Consider the following 18,886-nt stretch of genomic DNA (forward strand, 5'->3'; position numbering starts at 1 on the left):
TTAGCAAATGTGTCTGTGGGATGGAAATGTATCTGCACTAAATGAATTGTGAATGCCTATTAAAACAGACAAATTTGTGGCTACACCTTTTTAGCTCTCAGGGAGTGAAACACTTTCTGTCTAATCGCCACTGTTTTACAATTTGGTATTTTAAAAATCAAGGTCATCTTTTTTTAATATATATAATTTTTATTGATTTCAGAGAGGAGGGGAGAGGAAGAGAGAGATAGAAACATTAATGATGAGAGAGAATCATTGATTGGCTGCCTCCTGCAAGTCCCACACTGGGGATTGAGCTTGCAACATGGGTGTGTGCCCTGAGCAGGAATCGAACCATAAGGTCATCTTCATTTTTAAATTTTTTTCTCTCTTTATCAATTAAGGTATTGCATATGTGTCCTTATCCCCCCCTGCCCCCCTCCCCACCACTCCCACTCATGCCCTCACCCCCCTGGCGTCTGCGTCCATTGGCTAGGCTTTATGCATGCATGTAAGTCCTTTGGTTGATCTCTCCTCCTTACCCCCACCCTCCCCTACCTTCCCTCTGAGGTTTGATGGTCTGATCGATGCTTCTCTGTCTCTGGATCTGGTTCTGTTCATCAGTTTATGTTGTTCATTACATTCCATAAATGAGTGAGATCATGTGATATTTATCTTTCTCTGACTGGCTTATTTCGCTTAGTATAATGCTCTCCAGTTTCATTCATGCTGTTGCAAATGGTAAGAATTCCTTCCTTTTTACTGCAGCATAGTATTCCATTGTGTAGATGTACCACAGTTTTTTAATCCACTCATCTGCTGATGGGCACTTAGGCTGTTTCCAAATCTTAGCTATGGTAAATTGTGCTGCTATGAACATAGGGGTGCATATATCCTTTCTGATTGGTGTTTCTGGTTTCTTGGGATATATTCCTAGAAGTGGGATCACTGGGTCAAATGGGAGTTCCACTTTTAGTTTTTTGAGGAAACTCCATACTGTTCTCCACAGTGGGTGCACCAGTCTGCATTCCTACCAGCAGTGCAGGAGGGTTCCTTTTTCTCTGCATCCTCACCAGCACTTGTCATTTGTTGATTTGTTGATGATAGTCATTCTGACAGGTGTGAGATGGTGCCACATTGTCGTTTTGATTTGCATCTCTCAGATGATTAGTGACTTTGAGCATGTTTTCATATGTCTCTTGGCCTTCTTTATGTCCTCCTTCGAAAAGTATCTATTTAGGTCCATTGCCCATTTTTGATTGGGTTGTTTATCTTCCTTTTGTTACATTGTATGAGTTCCCTGTAAATGTTGGAGATCAAACCCTTATAGGTGATAACATTGGCAAATATGTTCTCCCATGCAGTGGGCTTTCTTGTTGTTTTGTTGATGTGCAGAAGCTTTTTATTTTGATGTAGCCCCACTTATTTATTTTCTCTTTAGTTTCCATTGCCCTAGGAGCTGTATTGGTGAAGATATTGCTTCAGCATATGTCTGAGATTTTTCTGCCTGTGGATTCCTCTAATATTTTTATGGTTTTCTGTCTTATGTCTAAGTCCTTTATCCATTTTGAGTTTATTTTTGTGTATGGTGTAAGTTGGTGGTCTAGTTTCATTTTTTTTGCATGTATCTGTCCAATTTTCCCAACACCATTTATTGAAGAGACTGTCTTGACTCCATTGTATGTTCTTGCCTCCTTTGTCAAATATTAATTGAGCATAGTGGTTTGGGTCGATTTCTGGGTTCTCTAGTCTATTCCATTGGTCTATGTGTCTATTCTTGTGCCAGTACCAGGCAGTTTTGAGAACAGTGGCTTTGTAACACAGCTTGATATCTGGTATTGAGATCCCTCCTACATTGTTCTTCTTTCTCAGGATTGCTGCAGCTATTTGGGGTCTTTTTTTATTCCAGATGAATTTTTGGAGAGTTTGTTCTAGGTCTGTGAAATATGCCATTCATATTTTAATGGGAAGTGCATTGAATCTGTAGATTGCTTTAGGTATTGTGGACATTTTAATGATGTTGATTCTACCATTTCATGAACATAGTGTGTTCTTCCATCTGTTTATGTCTTCCTCTATCTCTTTTTTCAGTGTCCTGTAGTTTTCCGAGTACAGGTCTTTTACCTCCATAGTTAAGTTTATTCCTAGGTATCTTACTTTTTTTTGGTGCGATGGTAAATGGGATTGTTTTTTTAAATCTCTCTTTCTATAAGTTCACTATTGGTGTATAAAAATGCCATAGATTTCTTGGCGTTAATTTTGTGTCCTGCTACATTGCCAAATTCATTTATTAAGCCTGATAATTTTTGATGGAGTCTTTAGGATTTTCTATGTACAATATCATGTCATCTGCAAATAATGACAGTTTTACTTCTTTTCCAATTTGGATACCTTTTATTTCTTCTTCTTGTCTAATTGCTATGGCTAGCACTTCCCGTACTATGTTCATTTTCTTAATTGTGCAAATGTTTTGACTATATCTCAGCCCACCCATCCAAAGAGCAAATTAAAATAATATTGTTTTACCTGATAAAAATGTCTGTGATTTTATTATTTTTTTTCCCCAAGACCCATTTGGATGGTTCTCCTTTCTATGAAATTGCTTTTAGTTTATTTCCAAATGGAATATGGTATATTCTTCTTTTATGGATGAAATTATCCTAAAATTCCTTAATTATTTTGTAGACATCACTTTTCTCAATAAAGACCAACATAGTCATAATGTGAATAAATTATAATATTGCTTACAGTTAAACGTTGTATTCTTGATAACTTTATTTATATGGCTTTCTTTATTTAAAAGACCATCTTGAAATGAGTGATGTATCTATAATAATTATGGTTAACTGTAGTAAAAATGAATAAATTCCAACTGGTGGTTTTGGTAATCAGGGATCAGCACCTGGAGCAGGTTTAGTGCAGAGTAGGAGTTTAATAAATACTTGTTAAATCAATCTTTAACATGTTACTGTTAGTTCTTTCAATATTATCTAATTTTTCTGACCTCATAAAGTATTTACATCAGTTCTCAAGCCACTAAATTTTATCTTAGAGAAGAAATCAATAGAAAAGAAGACAGATATAGTATCTTCCACATGTTTGTCAAACCGTAAATATTCTAAAGTTTTAAAAGTTCATGATTTTACATGCCAAGTATACTTAGGTGAGCAGTGCTGATTTAATCTTTGTTCTTTTTCTCTTCTTTTCTTTTGTAATATTACAGCTTCTAGAAAGGTCTCAAACAAACAAAAAATTCAAAAGCTACGAAATTTAGACTATGACAATAATTAAGAAAATGCAGAAAGGGCACTGGTAGATTTTTAAAAACTATTTTAATACAAGATTAATAGCAATTTTCTATCCAAATCAGAAATGAAAAATCTTAACCCAAATAATATTCATTTGACAGTCACATAAAATTTTAGGTTTGATTGGTGCACACATTTATCCTGCATATATATTACGCATATGCACGCAGAGACCTCACTATTAGGCCATTGTTAGGTTTCTTTTCATGGACATACCACCTTGCAAGGCAAGGTCAAAGATTCCAGGAACTATTCAACTGTGAGTGAGATTCACATGGCCCCATGCTAGGCTGAGTTCTCATGTTGTAGCAAATCATGATATAGCAAGGCTCCAGAATGCATACAAATCAATACTCTATTTGTATAATTTGGCCTAAAACTAAACACTGGCTAATGTCTCCACCGAGGAGGAACACATTGCAAATTTATAAGTTATGGTCTCCTTTACTCTTCTGCTGGCAAAGCTAAACTACCATTTGTTTGTCTTGTTAAAAGTCAGGTCTGTTAGTGACTGTAAGTAAATGAAAATGAGTTTGAATTTCTGCAAGTTGTAGATAAGTCAAAACTTGCATTTCTAACACTTCCACCTTTAATCAAACCACTTGACAATTAGCCTTGCAAATAGAAGTAACAAAAGAATCACAACTCAGGAATTTGCTAAGGTTTTATTCCTCCTTGGGGACTTTAGTTGGTGTTCAGTGTGTAGCCAAAACATGTATGTAATGGCTAAAGTATTAAAGTAGGCTAATGTCTGCAGCAGGGAATATAAATTAAATATCAGGGTTCTGTGACCAATAATATTTTCAGTTTGAGTTATAGAATGTTACTTTTATACTTAATACAGCTTGTCAATGAAAAATAGTGTTTCTCAATGTAGACAAGTAGTATTTTCTATCCCTTACAATTAAAACAGGTCATACAAGATACTTATCTGGGTAAGTCACTGTAAGGGAGTCAGATTGCTATTGCTAAGGTTGTTTGAGGAAGGCTATAATCAAAGTGCCAACTTGACCTTCATTAAGATGACAGAAGGTTGTCATGGCTGTCCTTCAGTACAGAACCATAGCAGAGCTCTAATACATGAATTTGTAATTCATTCTTCTCTGCTAAAGACTTTAGCCTCTGTTTAGCTTTTGTTGTAACATATACAAAGTATAATATACACCAATTACAGACGTGTATTTCTGTTAGAAAAATACATATTATAACTAAACATGTAAATAGAGGCACTTCAATAAGCTAAGTGTTTGCAGTTATGAGCATCACCCAACAAATTCTAGTTCCGACTTCAGTGAGCCCATCCCTCTCTACTTGTAACAGAGGTTATGATGTCATTACAGAACTTAGGAGACATCAAAGCCAAGAAGTCAGGTCATGAAAAATAATGCAGCATCATTGCTTCCCCTATCACAATGCTAAAATGAGAGAAATTAATTTGGCCAGAGGTGGGGTGGGGTGAGGTGAGGTTCCAAAGTTCTTCTGAAATGGAGTAACTAGATTAAGTCTCATGTTAAATTAGTCTGAAATCATATGAAATATTAGAATGATGATAAAAACCAGAAAGTACAATTTGGATAATTTTGACCACATTCATGCAGGTGACTAATATTGTGGCATCATTAACTGATAGTCATTTCAGCTCTCTGCCTGGCTCAGATGGATCACTACATCTAACCATTATGAATACTATTAATAATGAAGGTGTTGAAACAAATGAAGCAGGTGTTTATATGTGATCTGTGTGTTTAGTGTGTACAGAACATGGGTTCAAATTCATTAATATAATGTGCACTCATACACATGCACAAAACCATTTTGGGTGAAAACACAGGGAAAACAAGGCATTCTGATCTATTTCATAGAAGACAATGCAGACACATTTAAAAAAGGGAAGACTTGAAGTTTAAAGCCATAAAAACAAATTATTACTCAAAATTCTGTCAAACCAAGGTTGATTTAATTTGTATTGCACCTTAATTATTCGGAGAAAGACAATACTGATTTCTGAACATACAATGACATGAACAACATAAATTGGTCCTTCATTGAGATATTTTATGTGGAATTGGTGACCGAAAGCCAAAGTTTGGCAGTGAAATGTTTTTCTAGAAGTATGTAATGCTGAATTAGGCTAAATGTTAATTTCATAAAAATTTTAATGAAAAAATGCCACAAAGTCTCTCAGAATTCTACGTTTCATATTTCATTAGGCATACTATAGCAATAGATGCTTCTAAATACTTTCAGTTTTGCAAAAGTGCTCAATTATACTTAATACTATTGTGCGCATATGCTCTACTTAAACGCGATGACTAAATCAATAACTAATTATAATTTTGATGAGGAAGGGGATTGAAAAATACCATTTACATGTCGTTACTGCCAATGGGTTAATTAACAGTGAGTGACTGGTGTACTATGGTGTCTTAAAACATTACTTTTCCCAACCCCAGATGCATCATAAAAACCAAGAAACATATGGATAGTCAATGTATTCATAAAGCGCCATTTTGGTTTATTTTGCTTCTCTCCGTCAGGGGAGCACAGGGCCTAGCTTTGGCACACTTGGGTGGACCAGTTAGGCTGCGGCTCTAAATTGGCCTCTTGTGTTAGGACATTTTCTCAAGTGCCAGGTAGGAATCCTAGGCTGAAGGCATTGTACGTGAAAACAATGGTTTTGCGTGAATAACACATTCTTTACCCATACAGCTTCCATCACCAGTAATGTCCTACATCCCCATGGCTCTCTCCATGAGCTCGATACAGTCTGGAGCATCCAGGACAAAGCACGCTCATGCAAAAAGGGTGTGCCCTGGCAAACTTTTATTAAATGGACAGTTAGATACGTAAAAAGGTCTCTTTCTTGATTCTTGGTGCTCACAGATCATTGAAGAATCCCTTCTCTGAGCAGCACAAAACAAGAAGAGCTGGTTGACAAAACATTTTTGTTACAAAGGTGTGTCAACCCTGAGCTTGGAATTAAGAAGTTAAAATCTGTGATTTATATATATATAGATATAAAAATAGATGATCATACTAAGACTAAAAAAGTGAAAGAAATCTCCATGTCAATACTATATATATATATTTTTTTGTCTTGACTTCTTTTTGTTGTGAGTTATTTTGTAAGAGAATGCCCTTGTGATGCAGAAACCAATTGACACAAAGCAAATGGCTAAAAATGAAAACTCACCGATGGGTCTAACTGCTTATCAGTTCACTAAAAGGAATCTTCATTTGGGAGGTAATGAGCACAGGGGCAGAAACCAAATTAAGTCCAACCTATGGCTAAAGCAAAGCGATTGCATTTGTTGATGATTATTTTCCATTCAGATCCTTGAGGAGGATTAATTGATGGGGACGTCCACTAGTAACTGAAGATGAAGGGGAAATCTGTGCCAATTGGATCCAGTGGACAAAGACATTAAGAGAATTGAGGAGAATGGCACCATTACTGCAATTGAAATTGGTCAGGGTGAGGGAGGTGCTGAGTTGTAGTAATATTTTGTGTCATTTTAAAGATAGAATTCAAATTTAGTACCAGTACCTCTAAATCAGTTTGGTGCTGTATGGTTAGAGTACAAGACGATACCTCCAAGACAACAGTGTATTTTCACGTCACTAAAAACATTTTCAAACTTTCTCCCCATAGCATTTTTTAAAAAACACAATGAGTCACAGAAAAGCTTACACTGGGAGTTGCCTGGTAATACTGAATAGCTCTTTTATATTTCTCTCTTGTTTGCTTCTTTGTTGAAAATGCAGTTGTCTTGGGGTTTGGCCTGATTTTATGAAGAATATTATTCCTACTTTTTTTTTCAAGTTATAAACGGGAGGGGGCGGGGATGACTCACAACGTGAGATTCCTTTACTTCTGCAGCATAAAAGCAAATGAAGGTAAGAAAATCTCCTGGTAGAAAGATTTGAGTAAGAATTCTCTAGAATAGACAAGGTTCCCACAGATAGCAAAGGAAAGAGGAAGCAGTCCAGCCTGGCACCCGTTACTCTTTGGGAAAACAAAAAGGGAGGCAGAGTGCAGTACTGCTCTTCTCATAGAAAACGGTAAGTTTTTGTGGCATGGTCCATTGTCCAAGAGTGTAAGAAAAGAAGTGAGTTGGCTGTTCAAATAGCTAAAATGCAGTTTCATCTGACCAAAAACCCAGGATTATCTGCACAGTCTCTGCAGTGCCAGGACAATGCAGACGAGAGACGCTGAGAGCAGGGAGTGGCCGAACTGGGCTGCAGAAGAGTCTACTTCTCTCCGGTCGGGATCTACGGCAGGGGCCTCCGTGGTGACAAACTCAAACTCTGTGGGACACACGTCATCCATGCACCCACTGCCACTCCCCGAGCCACTGGATTCATCACCTGGTGTGGACAGATTGACAAAGAAAGTTAGACCACAACCTGGAAAGACTGGAGGCATGTAACAGAATTGGGCATGGTAGTGGGAGGGGACATCCCCCACCCAATGGTCCCCACCCCATCTCAATAGGTTTTTTTTGTGTTTTTTTTTTTTTGAGAGAGAGAGAGGAAGGAAGAGAGAAACATCAACATCTAAAGGCTGCCTCCTGAATGCCCCCTGCTGGGGATCAAGCCCACAACCGGGCGTGTGCCCTGACTGGGAATCTAACTGGTGACCTCTTGGCTGATAGGTTAATGCTCAACCACTGAGCAACACCAGCTGGGCTTGACTACTTTTTTTGACCTCTGTTCCCCTAAGAACAAGGATAGACCTTGTCTCAACCAGCCTCTCCCTTTAAACCAGGTGTTGATTAACGATGGCTTGCAGGCTGATCTGGCCTGCTGCTTGGTTTTGTATGGCCCACAACCCAAGAAAGATTTTTATGTTTTCAAGTGTTTGGAAAAAAATCAAATGAAAAACAATATTTTGTGACATGTAAAAAATGTGTATGTGAAATTTAAACTTCAGTGTCCATAGAGAAAGTTATAATGGAATGTAGCCACAGCCATTCACTTATACATGGTGTAATTCTCTGTTCGCACATGGCCCTCAAAGCTGAACATGTTTAATATCTGGTCCTTTACAAAAAAAGTTTGCCATTTCTTGCTTGAAACCAATGCCCAGGTGCCCAAACAGTATGTGGTCTTAGTGCAGCATCTTGCTTGCTCAGCATGCCCCTGGGCCTGTTCTATTCCCAATTCTTACTGCTTTGTTCTTTCCTGTTTCATAAATCCTGTGTGTCAGACCTGGGTCTCAGATCAGGCTCCATCAATTACTAGCTGGTGCAATTGTGTTGTTTACTTGTTTTCTTCTTTCTTACTAGAGGCCCAGTGCATGAATTTGTGCATGGGTGGGGTCTGGCTGGCCCGCCTTGATGGGGGCCCATCAGGCCGGGCCAGGGAGGGGGAGGGGCCGCAGGTGGTTGGCCGGCTGGCTCCGCCCCCGATTGGGGGCTGATAGGGGGCGGGGCCGGCAAGGGGGGGGGGGGAGATCAGGGCCCAGATCAGGCTGGTTGGCTGTCACAGTGTGTGTCATAGTCACTGGTCATCTTGGTCATTCTGGTCGTTCTACCGTTCTGGTCGCTGGGCTCATATATATAGATTAGTCCCCTCCACGAGAATGTAAACGTGCTGGGGGCAGAGACTTTGTGTCGCTGTGCACTTCTGATCCCCATGCCTTTAATGGTCCCTGGCATACAGCAGGTGCTCAATAAATAGCTTGTGGAGTAAATAAATGTGCCTTGGGCAGTTTACTCAGGTTCTGTCATTTTCCTCATCTCAGGAAATATGGACAATAGGATTAACTTGCAGAGTATGTGTGAAGACAGACACCCTCATGAAATGTGTGAGGACACCAAACCCAGTGCTCACAATGATGCCTGATGAAAAACACATGGTTCCCGCAGCAAAGGCGACCTGGATTTTAACTTGCTTTATTTAATTTAAGTGAACTAGGACAAATCAGTTAGCCTTGTTGAGGCTCTGTTTCTTCTTATCCTATAAAAATGAGAATAATCCAATTTATTTCACAGAATTGTTATGGTGTATAAGTGAGATGATGTTCCTGGGAGGACTCAGGAAACTGTAAACCTGATAATGACATTTGCTGTTTTCTCCACTTGCTCAATGATTCCATGCAATAGCCCTAACTCCTCCCTGCTGGCTTTCAGTGATGACGAGCTTGCTACGCTGCTCCTGAAAGACTGATGCCATCTTGGCTGCTTGATGCTACTTAAATAAAAGCTAAGGTGATACAGGGGCTTCTCTAATGTATCCTGGCGGAGAAAGGCACAACTCATCACAATTTGTTTTGTTTTAAAAAGGGACATCTAAATACCAGGTAAGATCACTTGAATACAATCTACCAGGTTCTTAACATTTTCTCTGATTTATCTTTAGTGGCCTTTACAAGGGGGAAAATGCCTATTAATTAAATTCAGAGAAAACAGAGTTGCTAAGGGGGTTGTTCTAAACACTAGTATCACGAACAAGAAGTAATTTAACCATTACAAAAATATTATTAAAGCTATTTAGAATATTAAAAATGTGGTAAGCAAATAATGACAGGGGATTCCAGATGAGAAAAGTAATGGCCCCATCTCTTTCTGCGAGGAATTACAAATGCACGGGTGATTTTTAAAAATGTCAAAAGCAATAAAGGTGATTATGGCTAGAAGATGTAATAATGGTTTGTATGACAGACACTATCATAACATAAAGGGTCAGATTTGGTACTTGGTTTAGAGTTAAGTGACTCTCTTAGCTACTGTGGATTTTTGTTTGTTTGCTTCTTAAGGGGAAATGGAGCAAAATCTCTCCTCAAGAATTTTCCATAAACATTGCAGACTGACATGTATATAACCTCTTCAGGTAAGAGGAGAGAGAAACAAGACCAACATCAACTAATCCTTATGCATCTTGAATAATTTATTCTAATAGTCATTATCCAGATAATAAACCATTTTGTTAGCTAGAGAAGACAGAACAGATAAATTGAGACGAGTGAGGCTAAGTAATGAGCAAGGGAGAAGCAGAAAAGGCTAAAACCTTGTGTTCTCTTCTGAAGAGGAAAGGAGAGGCGTAGTAAAGAGGAAGATCAATAATGTGGTGAGTCTGAGAAATTCTATAGCAATGAAGTCTATCTGGTGGGCAATTGCCCTGCATTCAGAAAATTAATTTTTGTTATTTAAAATATAATAAAGCACTAAAATATTTCTGCAGGGGACAACTCAGTAGGATGTTGGCTAAGACTTAGATGAAACCTCTTTCTATCTCATTAACTCAAGCACACAAGCATCATCTTTGGCATCAGTGACCAAATTACAGAATCACCGGCAACTCCACATCTCATGTTCAAGAAATATTTTCCTGAGAATTCTCTCTGTAAGGGTGCTTACTTAAAAAAACCCCAAAACTAACAAAAAAGTGCCTTAATAGTTATGCATCTGGAAACCATTTAGACAAAACCCAAATATAGTTTCATGTCAATGTTCACTTAGTAGCCTTTTAAGTCACTTCTGATGCTTTTATGATATTTAATAAAATAGTTAAGTGTGATATTGCATCTATATTTTACTATTTCTCTAAATATTTCAGATATAAATGTCAATGGTTCCTGTGTGTGTATGACTGAATAGAGAGAACATTAATACAGTTGAATTCATGGCACATGAGATATTATCTTAGCTCCTTTAACAATGGCCTCTGTGTGGCCAGCATGGCTCAGTGGTTGAGCATCAACCTATGAACCAGGAGTCATAGTTCAATTCTCAGTCAGGGCACATGCCTGGGTTTTGGGCTTGATCCCAAGTGTGAGATGTGCAGGAGGCAGCCAATCAATGATTCTCTCTCATCATTGATGTTTCTCTTTCTCCCTCGCCCTTTCTCTCTAAAATCAATAAAAAAATATGGCCTCAAATGAACTTCCTAACAACCTCTTAGGCAGGTGCTTCCCATTGAATAGTAGAGGAATGGATCAACTGGCAAATGAAACTCAATTTTAGCTTTGGTACAGCTGAATTCAATCCACTAAAATTTAGTGGGTTGCATCCTTAAGACCAGCTATGATTTTAGTAATATCCTAAATTTTGTGAATCAGAGCTTTCTGTCTAAAGGACTATAAACAGTTTTGTAGATTGGGCAAGAATAGCACAAGATGAAAGGTGCACATTGCTCTTAAGAGAAATGCTGGTATAATCTTCAGTGACCATTGTTCACTCTGGAGGTTACTGGTAAGGACTTTCTTACTTGTGTCCTGGAAGTTGACATCATTGCCATTGTACGCATTCTTTAGTTTGTTGGTCATCACGCGGAGAGCCATGATCTGCTGCCTGATGAAAGTGTCGGGCCGGGTGATGTCCACGTCCACCTCAGGATTGTTGATCTGGTTGGTCAGCCCATCATTCATGATCTCAGGCAAGTATCTGCAGGGCACAGAGGGAGAGAACAGATCAGGATGAGGCAGGAGGAACTTGGAAACTGGATTCTGCCATGCTGTTTCTAATAGTGAGCCAAAACCTTGGTAGAATCAGGGCCCAGTTCCTGGAAAAAAGGCCGAAGTAAAATCTTGAAATAAATGTTCTCAGATGAAGATTGGCTAAAATGGCTTCACAGTAGTTTTTTAAAATGGCACTGAATTCTTAGGTAGGCTTGCCAACAGATGAATGCACAATTGGGGACTTACAGAAATTATTACTTTAAATTAACTACTCTTTTTCTCTCCATCCCAACGTTAGATACTTAAGCCAGGAACTTGATACCTTGCTTAACAATCCTGTTGATTTTGTTAGTAAGAACTAAACTTGCAAATTATTTATGATCTTACAGAGCTCTCTTATATGAGGATATTCTTTCTCAACTGAGGAGGCCCTGACCTAAGATTTTAATCAGAAGAATCTTCAGATAAAAATAACCATCTTTGGAAAGTTTGAGGAGTCACCAGTGCTTGCTGGAATACTTGAGGTGTCCATTGGGGTTTTTATTTTACAATAGAATCTTGGGTCTAATTTGATATTCAGTAAAATTGAGGGTAAATCAAATGGTTCTTTAATTTTCTTACTTGTACCGGAATGGCAAATTTATATTAATGTTTCTTTTACTTGTACTAAAATGTCAAAATTGTCTGTTCTTCAAAGTCAACTGCCTACTCTGCCCAGGTGTATTTATACCGGGGGAGACCAAAGATCTGAGAAAAGTGCTTGGAGCCCTCTCTGACTCTGTACTCTCATGATCTGTCAGCTTTCCTTCCTCCTACTCTTCTTCCACCGCTTCTCTCATTTCCCGTGTCCCTCTGGAGTGCAGACAGCTAGAGCAGCCTCACACCGACTTCCCTGTTCTGTCTTCCCTTTTTAGTGCAGTCTGCACATGCTGTCTGATTAATCTTCATGAAATATAGCTTTCATCTTGTCGTTCTTCTGTTTTAAAATTTTTGATGATAGTACCTAATGTCCACTGAGAGCTTATGGAAGCCAGGCGCTGTGCCAAGCACTTGGACATGCATTTTAAAATCCAGTCTCCCAGCCATTGTAGGTACTATTTTATCCCCATTTTGTAAAGTAGAAAACTGAGGCGTAAAGAGGAAAACATAACTGTGTAAAGTCACAGAGCTAATAGATGGCAAAATGATGACTAACGCCTGGGCAGTGCCCCAACCCTGCACCGTACTGCCTGTCAATCCTAAGCTCCGATCCACAGCAATCAAAGCCCATTTCCATCCCATCTCCCCTTTCTTATGCTGCAGTACTTGCTGTAAAGGACCTTCCTTGCCTTACAGAATCTACTCCCTGTATACATCTGATGCATGCCTGTCTCTGCCCTACACCTTATCTTTGCCTGCAGTCCCTTCCCCACTTAGGTCCCAAATATCCAGAAGACCCAGGCCAGTCTTCACTCTCTCCTTAAGATATTTCCAGCTTTGAGGGATCTTCCCATTCCTCTGTAGGGCCACCAGGCTCAGCTGACATTTTGTGCACAGCATCAAGCCACCTGCTGAGGGAGTAAGGTGAGGCTGAAACCAGCCCGAGTTCTGTGCTCATAAAGCTATGCATCTGCAGGGCACTAGTCAGCGAAATGGGTGCCTTTTATTTTGCTTTTGTTGGAATCCTTTTATTTTAGAAAATTTCAATATATACCAAAGTGGAGACAAGAGGATAATGATCCCCATGTACCGACCTGGGTGCTTTTCTCTAATTCCTGCAAAGGCTCTATATTTGTGTGTGCCCTGGTATGAAACAGGGCTACCCTCAAACGGGTAAGAAAGAGAGTTTAAAGAAGAGACTATTTATAAAGGTGTAGACAGGGTTGAAGGAAACCAGCACAGGGTATCGGAGAACCCTGGGAATCAACTGCACAAAAACTGAAATCACAGACAGGGGCCCAATGACATGACAAGAACCATCATTAGGTTATGATTCCCTGACCTCTGTAGTGCCTCCTTCTGACCTCTGGCTGCTGTCTCCTACTGGCTGAAACCAAGTGGAAGCCGGTGTGCAAGGGGGCCCAGGTAATTCACTTGGTAGAGGCTCTCCCTCTGGGCAGAGATCAAGGTGGAGGGCTGAAGAGTAGTCCTCAGGGGAAGCAGGACGCCAGGCACAGACATCTGGTAGGCTGGGGACTAACTGCTATTGTTATCATTCTTTTACTGCCTCTACTACTGCTGCCTGAAAGCTGAAAAACACTCCCTTTCCCTTTTTTTGGTGTGCTTCCTGTTTGCATATTCTTGTACAATACACTTAAAATTCTTTCCTTTCCTACTGGTAACATTCCAAGTTCCAGAAACAAAAGGCTCTATCCATCAGTCTCCAGAAAAAGAAATAGAAACGCACAGAGAAACATACATGTAAGCCATTTGTTCAGCGATTGAAATCTTACGCGTGATGGGTTTGTGTATGCATTGGTTTACTCATTCTAAGTCAGAGGTCCCCGAAGAAGCTCCGTGTCTTTATCCATATCTTGAACAAAATCGATTTCCCAATATTCACTACATAATGAATAACACAGCACACAAAGTGCATCAAAAATTCTTTTCCAAAAGGCTTCACAATATTTACTGCCTTAAAAAGTTCTAATTGAAATTTTTAAAAAGTCATGGAACTCTACATCTCTTCGTTTTTGCAGTAAAGAACTTCGGTGCTGCCTTTTGATACAGCTGATATGCCAATAAATTCTTACGGGATTCTGAGATTGTTTTCCGGATCTAACTTCTAAAATGTGACATTGGATTGACTATATTTGACATTCGATTATATGTGCTGGGCCCTGTGATCTCCACCTAATTATTAAAGCCCATTGGAATAGACAATAGCCCGTCCAGGCTAGCCTTTGCTGGTACTGGAGCGGAGAGGGGCTGAAAGGTGACCGTCGGTGTTGTCCCTCGACATTTAGGACAATGATTCTTGCAGCTGGACCTGTGCTGAGTCAGGGGGAGCTTTGTTTCTTTCAGATGCTGTGCGCGCTGCATGGCTGGCCGAGACTCATTCATCAGACGCTGACTGCTCTAGCTGACATTGGGAATGGTACCCCTGGGAGTCTGAGCCTACAGGAACAATGAGAGACTGCCAAATACACCCAGCCTCTAACTGTGCCTACTGATGCTCAGCCACTTACAATAAAAACAAGGAACAATGCTCCTGTGTCCTCAGGAACCTTTTCTCCTTTCTATGTAGTCAAAGGGCAACTCTAGACACAATGTGGGAACTTAAACTGAAAAACACTGTTGAACAGGAAAATGGCCATTTTGTCACTCCACAGTACATCCTGAGGACAAATCTGTGGATGGCCAGGGTGCAGCCTGAAGGGTCTATGGGAGCCCAGGTCAGCACCAGGACTCATGAGCCCATTTATTTGTTGCCTCTCGGGGTTGATCTCTTTTTATAATGATCAGATACTGCAAGAATGGATATATATCTTTGAGCTCATACTATTTTCCCCTTTATTAGGTTTTGCACCAGCCCTTTGGCATGACAACGTTCTATTTTTGCACCCTCACAGTTCTGGGAGGCATGGAAAGGAAGGAGACTCTTGCTACAGGTAGCTCAGGTTCTGAGGCTGGATGCACATTTACCTGGGGCAGAAGAATCCAGAAAGAAGGACAACTAGGGTTGTCATCGTTTTTCAATGTTTCACTCTGTGGGGTGGCAAGAGGGTGGTACAGTCAAGCATAGTTTTCTCATCCTGGTTCCATGTATAGAGACTAAATCTTTGGCAGTTTTGCAGAATTATTGTTTTTCACATTTGCTATTATCTGGATGTATATGCATCCCTCCAATTCATATGTTGAAAACCTAATGCTCACGGTGATGCTATTATGGGCGAGGCCTTTGGGGAGCAAGTAGGCAGGGCTCTCAGGATTGGGATTAGTGCCCTCATTAAACAGTGTCTAGAAAGCTAGCCTTGCCCCTTCCGACACCCGAGGACACAGTAAGTCTGCCCAGAAGAGGATCCTCACCCGGCCATGCTGACCTTGGACTTCCAGCCTCCAGAATGGAGAGAAATAAGTTTCTGTTGTTTATAAGCTACTCCATTTGTTTTGCTGTGGCAGCCAAAACAGACTAAGACAGTGGTCGGCAAACTCATTAGTCAACAGAGCCAAATATCAACAGTACTTCTTCAAAATAGACTCGCCCAGGCCGAAAACCAACTTCTGTGTATGGGCCTCGAAGTTTCAATCACGCCCGCACGTGGTATTTTGTGGAAGACCCACACTCAAGGGGCCAAAAAGCCGCATGTGGCTTGCGAGCCACAGTTTGCCGACCACAGTTTGTCTTGGTCACTAAAACACCTCATTTCATTTGTGATGCAGGTTTTCTAGATCACATTCAAACACTATAGCTGATTAGGGTGGAAGAGCCTTAAGGGAAGGTAAGGGGGATGATGCAGCAACCTTGTGGGTGGCTGCAGGCTCTGTGCTGAGGCCCTGCTGTCACCTGAGAGACAATACACCTGAGAGATAAAGACGTGCTCACAGAAGTGTCCCACAGGCCAGCCACGGTGCCTGTCATTGGCAACATTCAAAGTCACTCCTTTCAGTTGCTACTGCCAGAAAGACCCTGTTGATATCTGAACCTGCTTGCCGGGAGGTAGAACACATTCACTAATCAATATTCAGTGTTTCTCATCACCACGTTAATGCTGGTAGTTGTTCTGATGAAAGGAGTTGCCTAGGGAGGGAACGGGATACACAACTCTCAAGATCTAATGGGATTTGAAAGTCTGAGAAGTGGGCACTTGTGAGGAATGTTAGCTTTGTGGTGCCCAGTGGAGTGGGCAAGAGTCCAGGTGGAAGCTGGGTCAGGAATGGGGAGAAATGGGGTCCCAAGGTGCTGGCCTGGGTTTGATTTTGGGTGCCTGACACTTCCTCTGGCTGCCCTGGCCTCGAGCACACTTTCGGATGGCAAAAGCAGTTTCAGTTCTGTTTATTGCCACAATGAGCTCTGTTCAATACATGTCTCTATAGTAAGTTCTAATTCTAAGCTACATACTCCTTCACCTTCAGCGGGTTTAAGAGTTGCACTAATGTAAGCTGATATAATAGTAACACAGGTCTAAAACTCAAAAGTCTCCATAGTTCTTTTCCTGCAATCAATTAATTACCAAACTTTGATCTGATCTGAAATGAGGCCAACTAGAGTCCTCATTTATCCCACTTAGTGTAAATAGTCATGCATTTTGCTGCAGACATGTAATGTGTTTGATTGTGAGTTCCAGCCTCAGACTCTTCTGGGAGCACTGCTAAAAAATTATGCACTGTGATGATTTTCTAAAATCTAAACAATTCTGAATTCTGAGACACAGATGGTCCCAAGGATCTCAAATACGAGATTGTTGTGAACCTGGGTATCCATAACCTCTTTCAGAAGCTTTCTTAAAAATCTAAGTTTTTACGTCACTCTCATTAGGACGGTCATTATTAAAAAAACTAAAACATAAACTAGCAAGTGTTGGTAAGGATCTGGAGTGGAATGTAAGTGCTTGTCATTAAGCCTTTGGCTGCCCAGGCACACATTCCAAAAGACATCTATCTCCAATAGACATAATGCCAGTTGTAGGACTCAGCTACCAGCAAAACAACCAGATGAGGAAGTAGGCTGCCCCCATTCATGAAGGTCCCCTTTTAGAAAGCCCTGGGTAACCTGGATAACTGACCACTTGAGTGACCACACATCTTCTTTCCTATGTTCTAACTTTAGCTCGTATGCTCTGAATTAGCCAATGAAGAGTGAACCCTTGAAACCTTGGCCACCACACTCTTGAATCCTAATAAAGTCAGAGCCCTAGGTCTGCTCTCTTTCTCTCTATCCATGATCTTGCTGTGAGGCCCACAGGCATGCCATGCATCCCCCAGGACCTGTGAGTAATAAATCTTGTTCCTCCGATTTCCCTCCCTGATGGTTTCTTGCTAAAGTGCGGTGATCATAATAAGAACTACAAGAGCAAACCCAGCTGCAAATTTGGGCCCCGGCAGAGGAAATGTCTGTGGAACTTGCTGTGAGTGGTGTGTGTCTGGGCCATGCAGCATGCATTCCTAACCAGAAGCAATGTCACCAATGGCTTCAAGACTGGTGGAACATGGAGAAACTGGAGGTCTTTGTGTATGGCTAGAGGGAATGTAGACAGGTGGAAGTGTCATAGGAAACAGTGTGGCAGTTTCTAAAAAAATGAAACACAAAATTACCATATGATCCAGCAATTCCACTTCTGGAATTCTTATTCCAAAAGAACTGAAAGTAAGTACTTGAACAGATATTTGTACATCCATGTTCATAGCAGCATTATTCGCAACAGCCAAAAGCCAAAGCAACACAAGTGTCCGTTGATGAATGAATGGATAAACAAATGTGGTATATAGATAGATACAATACATTCAGCCCTAAAAAGGAAGGAAATTCTGCCTGGCTGGCATGGCTCAGTGGTTGAGTGTCAACCTATGAAAAAGGAGTTCATGATTTGATTCCTGGTCAGGGCACATGCCCGGGTTGTGGGCTCGATCCCAGTGTGGGGTGTGCAGGAGGCAGCCGATCAATGATTCTCTCTCATCATTTTTTGCTTCTCTCTCCCTCTCCCTTCCTCTCTGAAATCAATACAAATATTTTTTTAAAGGAAGAAAATTCTGACACATGTTACTACATGGCTAAACTTTAAAGACACCATGCTAAGTGAAATAAATCTGAAATAGTCAAATTCATAAAGACAGAAAGTAGACTGGTGGTTGCTAGAGGCTGGGGAGGGAGGGCAGGAGAAATAGTGTGGAATGGGTGCAGAGTTTCAGTTTAGGAAGATGAAAAACTTCTGTGGGTGGATGGTGGTGATGATATACAATAAGTGAATGCATGTAATGTTACTGAAATGTACACTAATTTTTTTTTCAGTTTGAGTTCTTTATTAAAAGGAAAACATGAAGTCTTTTCAATCAGGAAGAGTGCATAAGTCTTAATGATCCAGTGCATTGTTAATACTCTGACTTACCACAATGATTCAAAAATTTGAGAAGAGAAAAAGAAAGTTTCTTGTATTATTTCTTAATCTTATTAGACCCAAAACATAACAAGGTTGCCAAATTATACAGACAGAGCTCTCATTTTGCCAGTTCCTATTTCCAAATTTGTAATGCTTCCCCTAACAGCTGACTTTTGAGAATA

The 18,886-nt window shown here is 40.3% G+C and overlaps 1 protein-coding gene across 1 annotated transcript in view; it reads right to left on the reverse strand.

The window, feature by feature from the left end:
- Positions 1 to 3,940: 3,940 nt before the first annotated feature.
- Positions 3,941 to 18,886, reverse strand: part of GPC6 (glypican 6) — a 1,085,256-nt gene continuing 1,070,310 nt past the window's right edge. Inside the window, exons 8-9 of the mRNA XM_006089840.3 lie at positions 11,499 to 11,674; positions 3,941 to 7,655 (exon numbers count right to left, since the gene is read on the reverse strand). Of these exons, the coding sequence (XP_006089902.1) occupies positions 7,453 to 7,655; positions 11,499 to 11,674 (379 nt within the window). The 3' untranslated portion in view covers positions 3,941 to 7,452. The remainder of the gene's footprint in view (positions 7,656 to 11,498; positions 11,675 to 18,886) is intronic.

The sequence above is a fragment of the Myotis lucifugus genome, unplaced genomic scaffold (genome assembly GCF_000147115.1).
Source record: "Myotis lucifugus unplaced genomic scaffold, Myoluc2.0 scaffold_64, whole genome shotgun sequence".
NCBI lineage: Eukaryota > Metazoa > Chordata > Mammalia > Chiroptera > Vespertilionidae > Myotis > Myotis lucifugus.